The sequence below is a fragment of the Physeter macrocephalus genome, unplaced genomic scaffold (assembly GCF_002837175.3).
Source record: "Physeter macrocephalus isolate SW-GA unplaced genomic scaffold, ASM283717v5 random_213, whole genome shotgun sequence".
In the NCBI taxonomy this organism is placed as follows: Eukaryota; Metazoa; Chordata; class Mammalia; order Artiodactyla; family Physeteridae; genus Physeter; species Physeter macrocephalus.
Genome location: NW_021145499.1, coordinates 1 through 18,462, shown reverse-complemented (window position 1 = coordinate 18,462; position 18,462 = coordinate 1). Strand labels below are relative to the sequence as shown.

The 18,462-nt window shown below is 53.7% G+C and overlaps 1 protein-coding gene across 1 annotated transcript in view; it reads left to right on the top strand.

Annotated features, from left to right (window-relative positions):
- The window catches only part of LOC114484958 (dynamin-2-like), a gene marked incomplete at its 3' end in the record, with an annotated part of 56,865 nt that extends 41,372 nt beyond the window's left edge, over positions 1-15,493 (top strand). Inside the window, exons 3-7 of the mRNA XM_028484696.2 lie at positions 5,529-5,678; positions 7,279-7,482; positions 10,183-10,281; positions 11,899-12,059; positions 15,351-15,493. Of these exons, the coding sequence (XP_028340497.1) occupies positions 5,529-5,678; positions 7,279-7,482; positions 10,183-10,281; positions 11,899-12,059; positions 15,351-15,493 (757 nt within the window). The remainder of the gene's footprint in view (positions 1-5,528; positions 5,679-7,278; positions 7,483-10,182; positions 10,282-11,898; positions 12,060-15,350) is intronic.
- Positions 15,494-18,462: the final 2,969 nt, after the last annotated feature.

The following is an 18,462-nucleotide window of genomic DNA, read 5'->3' as shown; positions in this document are numbered from 1 at the left end:
CCGTGTCCCCTGCATTGGCAGGTGGATTCTTAACCACTGCGCCATCAGGGAAGCCCCCGTATTCTTAAAGATATCCAGTAAATGCTTTCTTCTTATTACACATCTTTCCTATCTTTTTCTTCTTTCTATATCCTTGATCCTTTTTTCTTTTTTTGGGGGGGGGGGGGCCGTGCCACTTGGCTTATGGGATCTTAGTTCCCCGACCAGAGCTTGAACCCGGGCCCCCTGCAGTGGAAGCGCAGAGTCCTAACCACTGGACCCCACTTCACGATTCTTAAGCAATGCCAGTGGGCTCGTGGCCTGGTCTGCCTTTGGGGTAGGGAGGGGGATCTTCTGACCATGCCTTCATGGGCCTCCATGAGCTCCTTTAAAATAGGAGGCCCCAAAGACCTCACGAGAAACCAGGTTGAGGAACTGTGGCCTCTGTCATGGGGCTGCTTCCTTGTGCCCGGGGTTGGGGGTGGGTGGGCTGACCCCAAGAAGGTGGTGGCATGTACTTGTCACCTCCCTTCTGAGGGCACCTTATTTTTTTGGCTGTGCCGAGTGGCATTCAGGATCTTAGTTCTCCAAACAGGGATCGAACCCATGCCCCCGGCATTGGGAGCACAGAGTCTTAACCACTGGACCACCAGGGAAGTCCTGAGGGCACATTCTTTTTTTTTTTTTTTTTTTTTTTGGCGGTACGCGGGCCTCTCACTGTTGTGGCCTCTCCCGTTGCGGAGCGCAGGCTACGGACGCACAGGCACAGCGGTCATGGCTCGCGGGCCCAGCCGCTCCGCGGCATGTGGGAACTTCCCGGACCGGGGCACGAACCCGTATCCCCTGCATCGGCAGGCGGACTCTCAACCACTGCGCCACCAGGGAAGCCCAGGGCACATTCTTGAAGGGCATGCCTGGGGGATGCCCGAGGCGGGGTGTTGGCTACTGAACACAATGGAGACCACATGGGAGCCACGGGGTGGGGGAAGTCCTCCTACGCTTCGGCACCTAATGCTTTGTAACGGGCCACCTAGTAATTAAGTTCTGTTAAGCAGTTACTATGCGCCAGGCACCGTGGAGTACAGAGACCAAACCAATTCCCTCGCAGTCCCTTCTTGCAGCTCTGACTTTAGCAGGGGACACACAGGCACGTGGTGAGTCGGTGTGAGGAGCGCCGCGAAGGGCCGCTGGTCTGGGTGGGCCTCCCCAAGCAGAGTTGCTCAGAGCCAAGACCTGAAGGAGGCAGGGAACAAGTCCTGGGTGGAGGACAGAACCTCCTTCTAGAAAAAAACTGCAAGTGCGTTCACTGACCCTATGGGACGCGGGTGGGATGCCCTGCAGTGGCTAAGGGTGGCTGGCTCCTTGGAGTTGGCAGCTCAGCTGCTTGCCGAGGGCCCGCTTTATCCTTGATTCCTGCTGTGCCCTGGGCTGGTCCCGTGGAGCCTCCGGGGACTGATCACACGTGGCTGGCCCTCCTTCCAGGGAAGCCTGCTGCCGGGCTCCGGTGGGGTGCCCGTTTGGCCGTCGAAATGCTGTGGCAGGGCCCAGGGACCTGAGGGACTGGCTTTGTTATCTGAGCACAAGGAAAGGAAGGTTTGAAAACGCTGCAGCTGCTCTGGGGATAGACCAGCGCTGCAGCGGGGCCCGGGGACCGGGGCAGGCAGAGCTGGTGGTGGCTCAACCTGGGCTGCTGGGGATGAGTTGAGAGGGCGCTCTCCAGGCATTGCAGGCCACTAGCTCAGCCTCAAGGCCTCTGAATTATTCTTTGAGACTGTACATCATTAAAAAAAAATCACCTCCCCCATCCAAGCACTTACAGGGCTGTGGAAACCCAGGCTAAACACTCTGCTTATTTGTCACATTTTAATTTTCCTCACGGGGAGACTGAGGCACAGAGGGGGAGCCTGGGCAGTGGGCATCCGCCCCACCTTCTCTCCATCTCCCGTAGACTCCACTGTGTCCAGAGCATCCTCCGGGCATGGGGAAAGGTGTCCACTTCAGAAAGATCACGCGGGCATGAGGTAGGCCAGGGCTGAGTCGGGCAGGCCACCCCTCCAGGAGACCCCTCCTAGTTCCTGGTACGTTGAGTCTCTCTTCTGAGCACCTCTGGCACCTGCTGTGACATGCTTGTGCCGAGTCCATCTTCCTCATCAGACCAGGTCCCTGGCTCTGGGCTGGACCTGTGCCGTCAAGAAGTGCATTGGGAAGGAGGGAGGGAGGGGGAGATAGCACGTGGTCCCATCAGACCCTGTTCCTGTCTAGTCTCCCGTATATCCAGCTTGGTGGCCGTGGCGGTGCTGGGCCACCTCACGGAAGCTGGAGCAGGGACCATACTACCTTTCCGGCAGTCATTTTAGTTGTAAACGTAATTACAGAGCACCTACTGTGTGCTCAGAGTACTGTGCCCCAGGGACACAGAACAACACAGATTCAGATCCCTGGCCCGTGGGGTGGACTTTCTCCTGGGGATCAGAGAACATACATAGGCTGACAAGGTAAACCGTATTAGAAGGTGGCAGGTACTTGGACGATCCTAAGGAAGGGAAGGGGGAAAGAGACTGAGGAGGTTTGTCATCTCACTTTGGGGTCAGAGCAGGCCTCATGGAGAAGGAGAGATGACATTCAAGCAGAAACCTAGAGGGGGAGAGGGAGGGGCCCGTAAGGGTATCTGTAGGCAGAGAGAAGAGTCAGTGCAAAGGCCCTGAGGCAGGAGTGGAGGGCTGGGAGTGTGAGAAACCAGGCGAGCCAGTATAGCTGGAGGGGAGGGAGTTGGGGTCAGAAGCTCGGGGGAAGGAAATTTTGTAGTGCCTTGTGACATGTGGTGAAGACTTCAGCTCTTTTTTGGGGGCCAGGGGGCCGCACCGTGCGGCATGCGGGATCTTAGTTCCCGTACCGGGGATCGAACCTGCGCCCCTTGCGTTGGAAGCGCGGAGTCTTCACCCCTGGACCACCAGGGAAGTCCCAAGACTTTGGCTTTTACTGGGGTGAGGTGGGAGCTGTGGAGGGTTTCAAGGAGCAGAGGCTGAGGTCTGGCTTTAAGAGGGTCAGTGCTTGTGGGCGGAGAGGAAGGAGGGTGGGCAGAAGCTTTCTTAGCTGGTATGAGCCTGGAATCTAGCCCGTGGTTCCAAAGTGACGAGGAGCCCAGTAGAGAAGGCAGGTTGTGAGGGATGGGCCTGGCTGAATCCTTGACCTTCCTGTTAGGCACAGAGGGTATGGTTTCTGCTCTCCACTGACCCTCTGGGGAAGAAGTTGTGGCTCTCCAGCACCATCTCCCGCACATCTTTCACTCACACAAAGGCACAGAGGGTCTGGCAGAAGGGAAGGCTGCCACACACACTAGGCTCTGGGAGGCTACAGCTGGCAGGTCCTGGTCCCATAAACACAATCCGGGGTGACCTGGCTCTGCCAGGGGAGGAGGTCCGAGATGCACAATGGGGTTCCAGGTGGCATGGAGTCAGGGAAGGCTCCCTGGAAGAGGCAACAGGCAGGCCGGCCTGGCAGGGCCGAGGTTTGCAAGGGACAGGGCCTGTGTCCTGGTCCGCAGCCCCTTTCCCATCCTCCATTCCCCTGCACTCTAGGAAGGGGGATGGTACCTTGCAAGTGCTGAGCCCAGGGCCTTGAGCCGGAAGAGAGCTGAGGTTTGCTGTGGGGGTTGGAGGACTGTTCCATTTTTGGTGGCTGCTTCAGGAAGAGCAGCGGAGTATTTCCTCTTGTCGCTGTGGAGGGCTGGAGCACGACCGTCCTGGGGAACTGGGTCAGCTGAAGGGGGTGGGGTGGTTGGTCCTGTACCCTCCAGCCAGTGTCTTCCTTGCCCTGCTCCCGAGTGGCCAGTGCCCACACTGGGTAAGATCCTCAGTGATCTGAGCGTGGAGTCCCCCTGACCCCCGCAGCAGAGGTTAGAGAGGTGAAGAGCCTGTCTGTGGCCTCACAGAGGCCATGTGACTCGAGAGCCACCATCTGGAGACAGATTATCTGAACTCCAAATCCCAGCTCCGCCACTGAGCTTGAGCCAGGTTGTGTCACCTCTCTGGCCTCAGTTTCCCTGTCTGTGATATGGGCATTATGGAGGTGCCTACCTGCTAAGGTGCTCACTTGTGAGGAACAAATGGGACCACGTGCAGGGCCTGGCCAGAGCAAGCAAGGCCTGACTGTTGGCCATAGTTTGTTCGGTGATGGTGATGGGATGGTGAACCTCTTTGCATTCATTTCTTTCTGCTGTGTTCCACCTCTGGGTAGAGATTCTTCACCTGCCTGGCATTCCTCCGTCGCAGGGGTCTTTCTCCGTCCCTTCTTCTGATGCAGCTGATGGTAACACTGTGCTGTGAATTATGTAGCCAGGTCTCCTCCTGGTGGACATTGAGGCAATTTCTAGTCTTTTACTGTGAGAAACAGCACTACAGTGTGCATCTTTGCATCTCTGCCATGGACCAGTTCTTCAGGCTGTTTGCCAGTGAGACTTACTTCCCTCTTTGTAGCATCACTTGCAGGAGCCGTGATCTCGGGGCCTAGAAGGTTCCCCCCCTCCCCAACATATACTGTGAAAATTCAAACACATGGAAAAGTCAGGAATTGTACAGCGAATGCCTATGGGCTCAGCGCCTACGTCCTGCGATGAACATTTTTTCTTCCTGCTTTATCCACATTGTGCTTTGGATTTCTCTGCCTCGATGATAGGACTAGCACTATCGTTAGTCACTTTTATTTCCCTTCATCTCCGTGTCAATAACGGCTTTCAGACACCCCGGGCTCAGAAGGCCTGAAGAAGCCAGAAAGCATTTCTCTTGAGGGGTTCGCGTCTAGGTTGGGGGGCCCCATGAACATCTAGGAGGGGAGGAGGGGCAGCGAGATGGGCTTTGGTGAGGCCAGTGGTGCTGCCTGTTCCCCGTCCTGTGCGGGTGCCTCGGGGAAGGAGGACAATAAGTCCCAGGGGCACGCACCGGGGATCTTGCCTGGCTAGAGGGAGCTGACAGCTCAGGATCCCACCAGGGCAGCAGCTTGCGGCCCTTCTGACTGAGATTCTGCATCACGACCCAGGACCATCTCATGTAATATAACACGGAAGCAGAAGCTTCATCAGACGTACATCGCTGCGCTCTGGGTGACGCATGCTGACCCTTCGTATTCTGTTCATCAAAAAAAAAGAATAAGTGCTGGTCACATCCACCTGTTGGTTGTTGTCTTTTGTTTTTTGTGGGGGTTTTTTTGTTTTGTTTTTGATTTTTTTTTTTTTATACTCGTAATATGTCATGACGTGTTGTTTTGCAAAATGCTTCATGAGAATGTCCATTCCACAGAGTCAGGATTTTTGCCAGTTTTGTACCTTGTGGAATCCCTGAGGTCTAGAAGGGAGCATGGTCTATAGGAGGGCCCCCCTCAAATACTTGTCGAGAGAATGAATCTGTTGCTCCCCAAATTCCTGGAAGGCCTGTAACTGATTCTTTGCTTTCTCTGCTTGACAAAGCACCTGTCCCAGAAGGCCCATCTTGTTCCCCCGCGCACAGCGAGACCACTTCTCTTCCTCATTTGGAGCATCTTTCTTCCCTTTTCAGAATATGCCGAGTTTTTGCACTGCAAGTCCAAAAAGTTTACAGACTTTGAGGAAGTCCGACAGGAGATTGAAGCCGAGACCGACAGGGTCACGGGGACCAACAAAGGCATCTCCCCAGTGCCCATCAACCTGCGGGTCTACTCGCCACACGGTAGGCAACAGGGACCCCTCACATACGGGGGCAGCGGAAGGCTGACTCCGCGGGTCACGGGTCGGGTCGGCCTCACTCTCAAGAATATGGCGCCTCCCATTTCTCCTCACACACAACACAGCCCTCTTGATCCGTATCTTCCCACGTCTGATATCAGCTCTAAGAAAAACAGCATGCCAGGGACACTGTCGGGAGGGCTGGAGTCTGGGGTGAAGTGCAGCTCGTATGTTCCTTTTAAAGGGGCAGCCACGGCTCGGCTCCCAGGTGAATGGTGGCCACACAGTGATGCCAGCCCAAGGTGCCAGGTCTTCTGGTTCTTCAGGAGGAGCCAGAAAGCCAGATTTTTCTGCATAACGTCCCGATTTTAAAACTGCGTCATTTAAACAGAGCAGGCAGCCTGTAGCCATGTATAACTCTGACCCAGAGGCATGGATTGCTAATTTAAATGGTATTTGGTGAATATTGCAGCTGACTCCTAACACCTCAGTATGGGTTCTTTGTGATGAGTTTATTTATTTATTTATTGGCCACGCCACGTGGCTTGCGGGATATTACTTCCCCAACGAGGGCTTGAACCCACGCCCTCGGCAGTGAAAGCGCAGAGTCCGAACCACTGGACCGCCAGGGAATTCCCAGTTTATTTATTTTTGAATAAATGATGCCTGTACGTGGCTCATATTCAAGTTATAAAAGGGTATATCCAGCGAAAACCTACCTTACCCCCCAAAATTACAAATATATTCCATGCTCTCGAAATGATACATAATGCCTATGTAGGCAGTTATGAACATGTATGTATATATTGTGTATGTGTGTTTCACAACTTTTACTCAAATCGTAGCATGGTATAAAAGTTGTTGATGCCTCTTTCTTGTATGACTGTATCTCAGAGTGTGTTTCTTACCAGAGTATCATCTTTTTGTTTTTAATAGTTCCTTGGTATTGGCTGAATCGATGGGCTGAAATTTATTCAGCCATTGAGAGTAATTCCAGTCTGCAAATGCAAATGTCCAGATTTAAAACTGTATCGCTGGGGCTTCCCTGGTGGCGCAGTGGTTGAGAGTCCGCCTGCCGATGCGGGGGACACGGGTTCGTGCCCCGGTCCGGGAAGATCCCACATGCCGCGGAGCGGCTGGGCCCGTGAGCCACGGCCGCTGAGCCTGCGCGTCCGGAGGCTGTGCTCCGCAACGGGAGAGGCCACAACAGTGAGAGGCCTGCGTACTGCAAAAAAAAAAAACCAAAAAAACTGTATCGCTGAAAATAACTATAAATGGAGTATAACTTTAAAAAATTGTGAATCACTATATTATATACCTGTAACTTATATAATATTGTATTTCAACTCTACTTCAGTAAAAAAAAATAGTCACTTCATTAAAACAACAAAGCTGTCTCACTGAAATAGAGTACAGGAGGGTGTCTATAAGATGCGATTCCTAGGAGGGAGTTATAGGGTCAAAAGGTGGGATCCAGTTGGAGCGCAGGAGAAATCCTGAGGCCTGACGCCCAGCACTTGGAGAAGCGGGCCAGGTCCCTGCAGGGCTGTGCGAGCCTCACTTGCCCTGGCTCTGACAGCCCCTCCCTCTCCTTTCCCTCCCAGTGTTGAACCTGACCCTCATCGACCTCCCGGGCATCACCAAGGTGCCTGTGGGGGATCAGCCCCCAGACATTGAGTACCAGATCAAGGACATGGTCCTGCAGTTCATCAGCCGGGAGAGCAGCCTCATCCTCGCCGTGACCCCCGCCAACATGGACCTGGCCAACTCGGATGCCCTCAAGCTGGCCAAGGAGGTCGACCCCCAAGGTACCGCCCGAGCCCCACGGCAGCAGCTCCCTCTTCGCGGCGCCTTGGAGCATCACGACTTGCCCCACATCCTCCATTCCACGTCACTGGTGTTCTCTTTGGCTCACAGCCTCCCCAGGAAAAGGCCTGGGACACAGAATTTCCCATGAGGGCCAACAGTTCCGGGGGGCATCCCTTGGGAGGCCAGCGTGTGGCAGTTGGCATTGCTCCTTGGAAAGCTGGTCCCTGCTTCGCCTGTGCAGAAAGCTAGTCCATGGGGGTGGGAAGAGGGCAGCCCTCCTTGGGCACAGATGCGAGTCCAAATCCCACCTCTAGAAGTTCCTCTTCCTCCCCGAGGCTTGGTCCCTCCTGTCGAAATGGCGGCAGCAGTCCTAACTTGTGGAGCTGTCAAGAGGACTGGAGGTCTCTCCATCCCTGTTCGGGGGGTCCGGCAGGGAAGGTGAAAGGATGACGAGTTAATGAAGCCAGTTGAGGCAGGAGGGAGTGGTGGAGACTGGGGCATCTCCGGCCCAGGGCCTTTGTTCAGTAAATGTCAGTTAAGCCCCGGCTACATGCCAGGCTCTGTTTCGGCCTTGGGAACCCTGCAGGGGACAAAGTTGAGAGGGGCCCCCTGCCACCGGTGAGCTGATATTCCATTGGGGGCGACAGAATCCCCCACTGGAAATAAGCAAGTGGAATAAGTTCCGGTAGTGGTAAGCACTGGGTGGAAGTAGAACCCACTGAGAGAGGCTGGGGTGGAAGGGGGTGCAGTCACGGGTCTCTGAAGATGTGAGGTTCTGGGCAAGATCAGAATGAGAAAAAGAGGCAAAACCCAGGAAAACGGACAGTGAGTGCTAAAGAGCAGGGGTGGCCAGGACACAGCAGGGAGGCCGGTGTGGCCAGAGCAGAGTGAGCTAAAGGGAGGGCGCGGGAGCGAGGGCCGAGAGGGGCCAGGACCAGTCCAGCGGCCCCGTGGGCTGCGCTGGGGAGCTGGGTGTGCTCTGAGAGCCGCGGGGGGTTAGCGGGGTACGGCACACACCGAAATACATTCTCCAAATTGTCCGCCGACTGCCTGGATCCCACAGTGTTTTGGAAGGAGTTGGGGACCAGTGTGGAGTTGGGGGAGACAGGCTCTGTGGCTCACGCTCCCTAGTTTGTAGGCCTGGGGTCGGTCGGCGAAGGGGGCTCCTTTCCCTCCGGGACTGTGAGCTCCTCCAAGCTCTGGGCTCTTCCCCAGGGTCATCCAGGTGTGCTTGCCTGGGAGGACCACCCCTGCCCACAGCGCCCCCCTCAAGCCTTCCTGTCCCCCTAGTCCAGTCCCAGGAAATAGCGTGTGACCGTGACTGCAGAGGCTAGATCAGGCCGTGAGGATGTGCAGTTGAAAACGGTTTAGTGGGGGCTTCCCTGGTGGCGCAGCGGTTGAGAGTCCGCCTGCCGACGCGGGGGACGCGGGTTCGTGCCCCGGTCTGGGAAGATCCCGCATGCCGCGGAGCGGCTGGGCCCGTGAGCCATGGCCGCTGAGCCTGCGCGTCCGGAGCCTGTGCTCCGCAACGGGAGAGGCCACAGCAGCGAGAGGCCCGCGTACCGCAAAAAAAAAAAAAAAAAAAAGAAAGAAAGAAAAGAAAACAGTTAAGTGAACTTGATGCTGGCATTCTTCCAGAAAAAAGTAGCTTTCTAACTGTGAAAGTATTCATGATAATTATCCCCAAAATGTCACCATTGTAAAATGTAGAACCTAACGTGACAACTCCTCTCCCCTTGCAGATACTGGTGGCCACACTTGGCAAATATTCTTTCAGAGTTTGTTCTTCCACATAAAGTCACATTTTTCGAAATGGGATGGTCTTTCCTTATTTTTCTGTAGTGTGTGTGTGTTTGCCTATTACCATAGGAACTTAGGTCCGTAGCCATCCACCGTGCGGCCCATTGCTGTCTTTTTTTTGTTCTTGAACATTTGGGTTGCTTCTGAGCTTTGGGGAACAGTGCTTCAGTGAGATTGGACATTTCTAATAAAGTAGATGCCCCCAGACCCCCCCTCCCCGGTCATATCTCTCTACCTTGGGCTGCCTCTACCCTCCCCAAGCTTTGTGGGTCCTTGCAGTGGTGGTTTCTTTGCCCTCCGAAAAGGTGATGCCAGCTCATACTCTCAGCAGAATGTGAGCAGGCAGGGGCCGTCACCTCTTCGATACCCACCTTAGTACCCCCCAGAGAAGAGGCAGTTGATCGATCTGCAGGGTTCCCTCGATTCTGGGCAACTTGGGACGAAGAGGAATTCCATGGGGTGGTTTCCAGAGTGGAATTTTGGCCATTCAGTTGAGAGGTAACCCTAGAAAGAATTGTCACGGGTTAGCGTGTTACGTTGCATGCCACTCAGAGAGCACAGCATGGAGATTCTGACCTGGGGTTCAAGTTCGATGAGGTTGCCCCCTGATGCTGCAGCAAGACGCCGTCACTGGTCGTACCAGTGATGACGGTGGCCAGCGTTTATTGATTGAACGTTGGCCACGTGCTAGGTTTATCCTCATGGACGACCCCCTGAGATTGGTGTGTTACTGCCTTCATTTGACATGAGGGTTTACTAGGGTCCAGGCAGGTGATGTTACGGTTTGTCCCAGGTCACACAGCCTGGAAGTGGGGGGATCCAGCTGGGCCCCAGGTGGCCCGGGGTCGCCAGCCCGTGCTCCTTCCTCGTGGCGCCCTCTGACCTCTGTGCTCTTGCAGGCCTGCGGACCATCGGCGTCATCACCAAGCTCGACCTAATGGACGAAGGCACTGATGCCAGGGACATCCTGGAGAACAAGCTGCTCCCCTTGAGAAGAGGTGCGGCCCGGGAGGGCCTGGGGGCTACAGGGCAGGGGAGGACAGGCAAGATGGGTGGGCTTGAGCAGCAGGAGAGCTGGTGCACCTTTGCTTTTGGAAAATGACTTGTTTTTGTTATCTTTACTGAAACCCCAGCAAATGCTCACAGATACATTCACCATCCCATTTCCCCACTGCCCAGAAGTAACTGCTTTTCTGTTCCGTTGTAGAACCTTCTTTTTTTTTTTCTGCCCGAGTGAGCACAGGTAGCTTTTTCTTCTGATTTGCGTGCATTCTTTTTCAGTTACACAGTGAACGCCTACTCATTTTGGCAACAGAAAACAAGTGTCTAGAAGAAGGAAACGAATCATCCACAGCGCAAATTCTCCCCCTATTTAATACTCTGTGGTTCTCCTTCCCAAGAGTTCCTGAGGATTTGTAACTTTTCTTGATGTTCAGTACTTGCTTTCAAACATTCTCTCAAGTGGAGAGAAAAGTGCAAGGAGAACCACTGGCCCAGCCTTGCTGCTAATCACATACAGCTAACCTTCAATGCCCCAAATATCCTCTCCTGTTGTTCTTTCCTCCCTTGGGGGATCATGAAGCAAATCCTAGGCATCCTATCATTTGACACATAAATACCTACGATTCTGTTCAAACAGCTCCTCTTCCGGCCACTTTATCTGTACTGCTTCACTTGGGATCTGGCCAATTGTAATTGCCTATAAACCAGTCATTTGATCTAGACAGAGGCTGATTAGGCTCTTGTTTAGTTTAGTTTCAGGTATTCTGACAAGAGTAGCCCAAGTATTTTCATTTTCAATAAAATGAGAATAGCAAACATATATTAAGTACCTATTACGTATCAGGCACTGTTCTGCACTCTGGGTGTGGAAGAACCCATTTAATCCCCGTAACAATCCAATGCAGTGGTTCTGTGCTCCTCCCCATTTTATGGATGAAGAAACTGAGGCACCGAGAGGCTAAATCCCTTGCCCCAGCTCACAAAGCTGGCAGGTGGCGGGGCTGGTTTGGAACGCCAGCTCTCCAGCGCCACACCGCCTGGTGACCTGCTTTTCCATCTCACTTAGCAAAATAGCGGACTGTGTCCCTGTGAACATTCCCTTGAAGGCAGATACTCTTCAAGATGACTGTAAAAGATCCTGTCGGGTCCCTCATATGGGGGTACATGGACTGTTACTGAGACCCCATTTGTTGGACACTTAGGTTGGTTCCTGTTTTTCACTGTGGCACAGTGTAGAATAGGTATTAATATCCAGCAAGATTAAGTGTCCCCCATTGTGCTTATTTTTGAAGTTTTTTTTTCTTTTTTCTTTCTAAAGCTTGGATTGTGGAATTCATCTTCTCCAGAGCTTTTCTCTATCCAGCCCCTCACACCATGCTGAATATAACTTCTTCCTCCAAACACTTGCATTGCTTTTCAGGACTGTACTCAGTGTTTGCATTCTCCGTGTTGCTTCTGAGTAATGCGTATGGCTTGTCACCTCGTCTGTGAGTGACCTGTAGGGCAAGATCCATGTCTACACCCGCACACTGCTTGGTCCCGTGCAAAAAAGGGGGCATCTGGGCTCCTTGGCTTGCCTGGCACTGCCCTGACCTGACCCTCTCTCCCCACAGGCTACATTGGCGTGGTGAACCGCAGCCAGAAGGACATTGAGGGCAAGAAGGACATCCGCGCAGCGCTGGCGGCCGAGAGGAAGTTTTTCCTCTCCCACCCGGCCTACCGGCACATGGCGGACCGCATGGGCACCCCACACCTGCAGAAGACTCTGAATCAGGTACGGCAAGGGTTTTGTGCAGTTGCTCAAGCTGCGCACTGCACAACAGCTGCCATCCACAATGCCATTGGCCTTGGTCTAGAGCAGCACTTGTTTTAGCAAAATGGGTTCAGTGAACATTTGACTCAGGGCCTGGAGAAGAGTGGATGTTCAGTAAGTCTGTACTGGTACTATTATTACCATCACTACTATTGTTACCATTATTTTATTTTTATTAAAAAAGAATTTTATTGAGGTATAGTTGATTTACAATGTTGGGTTAATTTCTGCTGTACAGCAAAATGATTCAGTTATACATATATATATTCTTTTTCATATTCTTTTCCATTATGGTCTGTCACAGGATTTTTCTTTTTTAAATTTTTATTTATTTATTTATTTTTGACTGTGTTGGGTCTTCATTTCTGTGCGAGGGCTTTCTCCAGTTGCGGCGAGCGGGGGCCACTCTTCATTGCGGTGCACGGGCCTCTCGCTGTCGCGGCCTCTCTTGTTGCGGAGCACAGGCTCCAGACGCGCAGGCTCAGTAGTTGTGGCTCACGGGCCCAGTTGCTCCGTGGCATGTGGGATCTGCCCGGACCAGGGCTCGAACCCGTGTGCCCTGCATTGGCAGGCAGATTCTCAACCACTGCGCCACCAGGGAAGCCCTGTCACAGGATATTGACTATAGTTCCCTGGGCTATACAGTAGGACCTTGTTGTTTATTACCATTATTTTAATTACCACCGTAATTATTTAGTCACGTACCCAGAAGTTTGCATACAGTTCCTGACACTGATGACCTGGGTTACGAATGCCTCGCCTGAACCAACACCGGGTGGCTAGCAGTGCTCGACAGTAGCCAAGTGGGAGGACTTCGGAGTCCGGCCTTCCTTGGTCCAAAGCCCAGCCTTGCCTCTCCGAGCCTCCCCGACCATCAGGCGGGAATCATCCGCATCCCTGCCCCCAGGGCTGGCGTCTGCTACATGAAATGCAGCACGTATCAAAAGCCAGCAACTCTGGTATCTCACTGCTTTTCTAGTGTTGTTTTTTCCCACAGGTAGTATATTCACAGGGCTCATAAAAAAAAAACCAGTGTTTAAAAGTATACAGTGAAGCACCCCCATCTGCCCCTGCTTTCCACCCCTAGGGCACCACTGTTAACACCGCCTGAGTTTCTTTCTGTTCATAAAAGCAAAAAGGACTTTTGAGAATCACTCTTTCTTGTATAGTCATGGATACCCGCCCCTTGGCTTTTTTTTTTTTTTTTTTTTGCTCAGCAGTATCTCCTGGAGCTCTGTCCCTACAGAAAAAGCTTCCTCACTCTTTTTTGTGGCCCTGTAGTGGTCCCTGAACACATGGGTCTTAGTCTGTTTAAACAGGCTCCGTTTGGAAGGCTGGTTTCTAATGTTCCTAGTCAGTAAAAGGTTGCTGTTTAATAACATCGTTTTGCATGTGTGCCAATTTCTACGAGAGTAAAATCCCTAATTAGTAAAATCCCTAATTATGTAGCCATACTGTAGCAGGCAGTGTGGTCCTTAGTGGCCCCGGGGTTACAAGGAATTCCCCCTCAGTGCTATATGGTAGCATCTCAGATGGGGCAGGGCCTCAGAGCGACAGTCTGAGTCCTTCATGACTGCAGTGGGACACAGTGGCAACGTGCGAGCTGGGCCCTGTCTTTAGGGAAGGGATGTTTCTAATTGGGGGCACCAGGTAGAGGCGCAGTCGGGTGTTAGGCAGTGATGGGGCCGGGAAGAGAGCTGGCGCAGAGCAGGAAGGCAGAGCAGGCAGCTCAGCAGAACAAAGAGGGAAGTAAGTGTCCGGTGGGAGGGGCCCTCCAGGAAAGGAAGCAGCGGTCTGCCTGGGCAGGGGGTGGAGGGAGAGGAAGGGAAGTAAAACTCCCCGCAGGTGCCTGGGGCCCCCTCTGAGAGCCGCAGGTGAGCAGCCCAGCTGGCCTCCTGGGGGCCTAGCTCCACAACCTGGTGCTTCCTGGTCCCCCCACCCCTCCTTTGCCTCACGAGCTAAATGGGACCATTGTAACGCCCCAGGATGCTGTCGGGGACCGGAGTGGACTGCCACCCTTAGGGACCTGCAGCTCCCACAGGGAGGGGCCCCAGCTCACATAGGGCTTTGGGGTGACCATCAGATTCATTCCACGGAGTGTGAGCCTCCTTCATATGTTTTTTTCTAGCTTGATGGATAGTTTGTCATTTCTTTTGTCTTGTAGGACAGGTGGCCACAAAACACTGCTTTTCACTTTGTGGATTTTAGCTGATTTTATGGCTATTGTTTTTTTCTTCCCTTCTCTCTTTCTCTTTTATCATAGTATTAAAAAAAGTCAGACAGTGCAAATATAGTGAATGTCCCATTTCCTCCCATCCCGCGATGGCTCTCTTCCCCTGAGGCGGCCAGTGTCACCACTTCCTGGGCTTCCTTCTCGAGACGCTGGACACTGATGTGTCTGTACCGCCAGCCTTCCTTTTCCTCCTGCTTCTCTTTTCCTTCTCTTCCCTTTCCGTCTTCCTTTTCACCACCTGAACAGTGAAGATATTTACCCACTGCTCTGTAACTAGCTTTTTCTTGAACGACCCATCTTGAGGCTCATTGCCTAACTTTTTCTGCACTGCTGCCCCCTTTTAAAATTTGTGAATAAGGAACAAATCCCCGTGGTTCAAAGGCAGAACAATAGAGGAAAAGGGGGCTGCAGGGAAGGGTCCTTCTACCCGCCAGCTCCATTCTGCCCTTTTCTTGTGAACCATCCTTCACTCTGTTCGTGCAAATGAGAATGTGTTCTTACTTTCTCCCCGTCTTTACAGAGGGGAGCACATCATAGGTGTGTTCTGTGCCTTTTTTGGCAAACTGTTTCTGTTGTAGTTTGTAGGGCCCGTCCCTGTGTCTGTACGTTCCCCCAGCGTTCTGCAGTGTGGATGCACCATCGCCCGTCTGACAGTCCTTCTGTACCTGGGTCCTGCGGTGGCTTCTAGGCTTTTCTTTTTTTTTTTTCTCCCCCACTGAGCGGCACTTGTGGGAGGCTGTTCCCGGTCAGCACTTGGGTCCTGCTGCCTGGTCCTTGCGAACAGTTGCATGTACTCTTTGGTGTGACAGCCTGGTTGATCTGCCCTCCCAAGGCCTCGCGGGCTGTTTGCAGCATCTCTCCGCTGTGGACGGAGCTGTGCCACCTCTCCCTGCCCCTCACGCCAGTGTGACTCCAGCTGGATGTTTCTGTTGGTCCCTGGAGGCTGGGGGTGGAGCGGGCCCGCCCCTTCTCAGCATCCTGCCCGTGCTGACCTCTGACCTCTAGCCTCTCTCCCACAGCAACTGACCAACCACATCCGGGAGTCACTGCCGGCCCTGCGCAGCAAGCTGCAGAGCCAGCTGCTGTCCCTGGAGAAGGAGGTGGAGGAGTACAAGAACTTCCGGCCCGACGACCCCACGCGCAAGACCAAAGCCCTGCTGCAGTATGTGCCCCTCCCCCCACCTGGCGCTCCGGGGCCTCCACCTGGTCTCAGGCTCCCCCACTCATCCGTCCGTCCGTTCGTTCAACAAACACTTGGCCAGAGCCCCCTGTGTGCTAGGCCCTGTCTTGAGCACTGGGGTCTCCCCAGTGGACTGGGCAGACACCCCATATGCTCAGAACGGGGAGGGGGGAAGGATGAGGCAAGAAAAGTAGATGAGAACATGTGTACTCTGTGAAATGGCCAAGTATCGAAGTAGGGAAGGGGCTAGAGAGTGCCAGGGTAGTTGTAGGGGTGCCATTTAAAATAAAGTGGCCAGTGAAGCCCCCCCTGAGACAGTGAGAGTCGGGCAGAGACCTGAAGAGGTGAGGAAGGGGGCCATGCAGAGTCCTGGGGTTGGGGACCCGGCCAGTGCAAAGGCCCTGAGGCAGGATTTCATCCAGCATGTCGGAGAAGGCCCACGTGCCTGGAGCAGAGTGAGCTAGGGGAGAGTGAGAGGAAGGGAGGGCGGGGAGGGAACAGGGTAGAGCCTACAGGGCCTTGTAGACCATGCGGAGGGCGTTGGTTTTTGCTCTGAGGTGGGAGCCATGGAGGGCTCTGAGCATCGGCAGGACATGGCCTGACTCTGGTGTTCACGGGCGCCCTCTGGTGGCTGCAGGGAGGACAGACACGGGGGGAGGGAGCCGAGCCATGTGTCAGCTACTTCTGCTTGGTTTCTTGGAATCCTCACCCTGACTCTAAGAAGGTGCTCCCGGCAGCCACCCAGCTGTGAGTCGGAGCGGGTGTGCCCCATGATCTCAGCTTCTCACCTGGGGCTCCTCCTGCCTCCGCACTCCAGGTATCTGCCCTGCCAGGGACTCTTAGCTGGCTTGGCTAGAATGGGATCCAGAAACTCCTTGGCACCTCAGATGGCAGATGGTGCCGCTCACAAGACCCCTCCCAGAGGGACACTGTCCTGTGTGGCCGTTATAGCCCTGACGTCCCCCTACCCTCTCTGCCATGTGGCACTGCACATTGGTGGGATCGGGGGTGAGAATGCTTTTAACATCAGACGGCCTCAGGCCATTCCAAAAAGCTTTCTGCAGCGTCAGCGCTGGCCCCTTGCAGGCTTTAGGAGGAGATCTGGCCTAGTGCGTGCTGCAGAGGCCACGGCCTGGGGCTAAACCTGGGCCAGATGGGCAACCACAGGCAGGTGACCACACCCCTCTGAGCCTCATTTTCCTCGCCCCTAAAATGACGACCGCAGCCCGCTGCGGCTCTCACGTTACGTGGCCATTGGGGAATCTTGTGAAGGTGCTTCTGGGGCCCTTGGCGGGGCGGGCCAGGGGACGCCCTCCACAACGGCACCCATCCGCCGGGGTTCGTGTCATTTTTCACCAGTGCCCTGCGGCCCGGCCCGGGTGGTTTTGACATCACGGCGGAGGTGCACCGCTGTCATCTGCGGCCCTCAGCGAGGGCTGGTGTTCCTTCTTTAGTGTCTTATCTGTAGTCCCAGATCCTCCTGCAGGCTATGGGCCGCACAGACCAGCGGCCAGCAGAGGCCCTTGCTTCTTCCTTCCCTGCTGGCGGGCGTCCCTTTGGACGGCTTGTTGCATGACCTCCTCCTCGGCCTTTATTATAAAAATGACTGCCTTCACGTGTACAGAGGGTGAAAACCTCCCCTCCCTCCTCTGCACCCCAGTTCCCGTCTCCAGGCTCTTGTTTTACCAGAGGATGAGAACAGTGGCATCAGACTAGCCCCCAGTTCTGCTCTCTCGCAGCTGATGGAAGTGGCATCGAGAGCCTTCCATTTCCCACGGCCGCCTGGAGTATCCCATACGCTCTTTCCGTGACCCGATGCCCATAGGGGACGTTCGGGTATTTTTTTGCTTCTTCAATAGATGCTTCTCGAATTCATTGTTGAGCTCACAAGCGAGGATTCCTGCAGGGCAGACTCCTAAAAGAGGGATCACTAGCTTGAGGAGAACTTGAACTTGAATCAGTAGCGCTTCCGTGGCCTCCAGGGGGCCCCATGCCCGCTGGCCCTCCCGGCCTGGTTCTGGGCGCCCCCTCGGGTCCCACACAGGTGTATATGGTATGTGGCTCACTTGGAGCCAGTGATAGGAAAGCTAACTGTCTTTACTTTAATCATCCTGTTACTGTGATCGATTGTTCCGAGTCTAGCTTTTTCCTCCCAGCCACAGCTTGGTCCTTGCTCCATGTCAGGGAACCAAGTTATACAATGACCTTCACCTCAGCTCCATCCTGTGCATAGAACACAGATCACTTAAAACCCTGGCAGGTTTTTTTCCCCAAGCAGAGATGATCGGGGACATTATTCAAACCAGCTCTTGTCCCTCGGCTTTTGTGTTTTGCGCCTGGATCTCTCTCCTTCTAGAACTAGGAGCAGGAATGCACCTTCCCTAGACATGCAGTTGTGGCTCTAAACTCAGGACCATTCATCTCCAGGGACTGCTGGTCATCTGTAGATATCTTACCTGCCCTGTACCTTGGTGTATTTATTTGCTGTGGCTGCAGCAAAGTACCATGAACTGGTTGGCTTAAACTAAAATAGAAATTTATTGGGAATTCCCTGGAGGTCCAGTGGTTAGGGATCTGTGCTCTCACTGCCGAGGGCTTGGGTTCAATCCCTGGTCAGAGAAGTAAGATCCCACAAGCCCAGTGTGGCCAAAAACAAATTTATCGTCTCGTAGTTATGTACACCGAGTGTCCAAAATCAAGGTGTCGGCAGGGTTGGTTTCTTCTGTGGACTTCGAGTGGCTTGCTGACAACTTTGGGGTTCCCAATCTCTGTCTTATCTTCACATGCCGTTCTCCCTGTGTGTGTGTCCAAATTTCCCCTTTTTCTAAGGACACCAGTCACAGTGGCTTAGGGGCCCACCCTTCTCCAGTATGACCCCATTATAACTAATGACATCTGCAAAGACTCTTGTTTCCAAATAAGATCACATTCTGAGGAACTGGAGGTTAGGA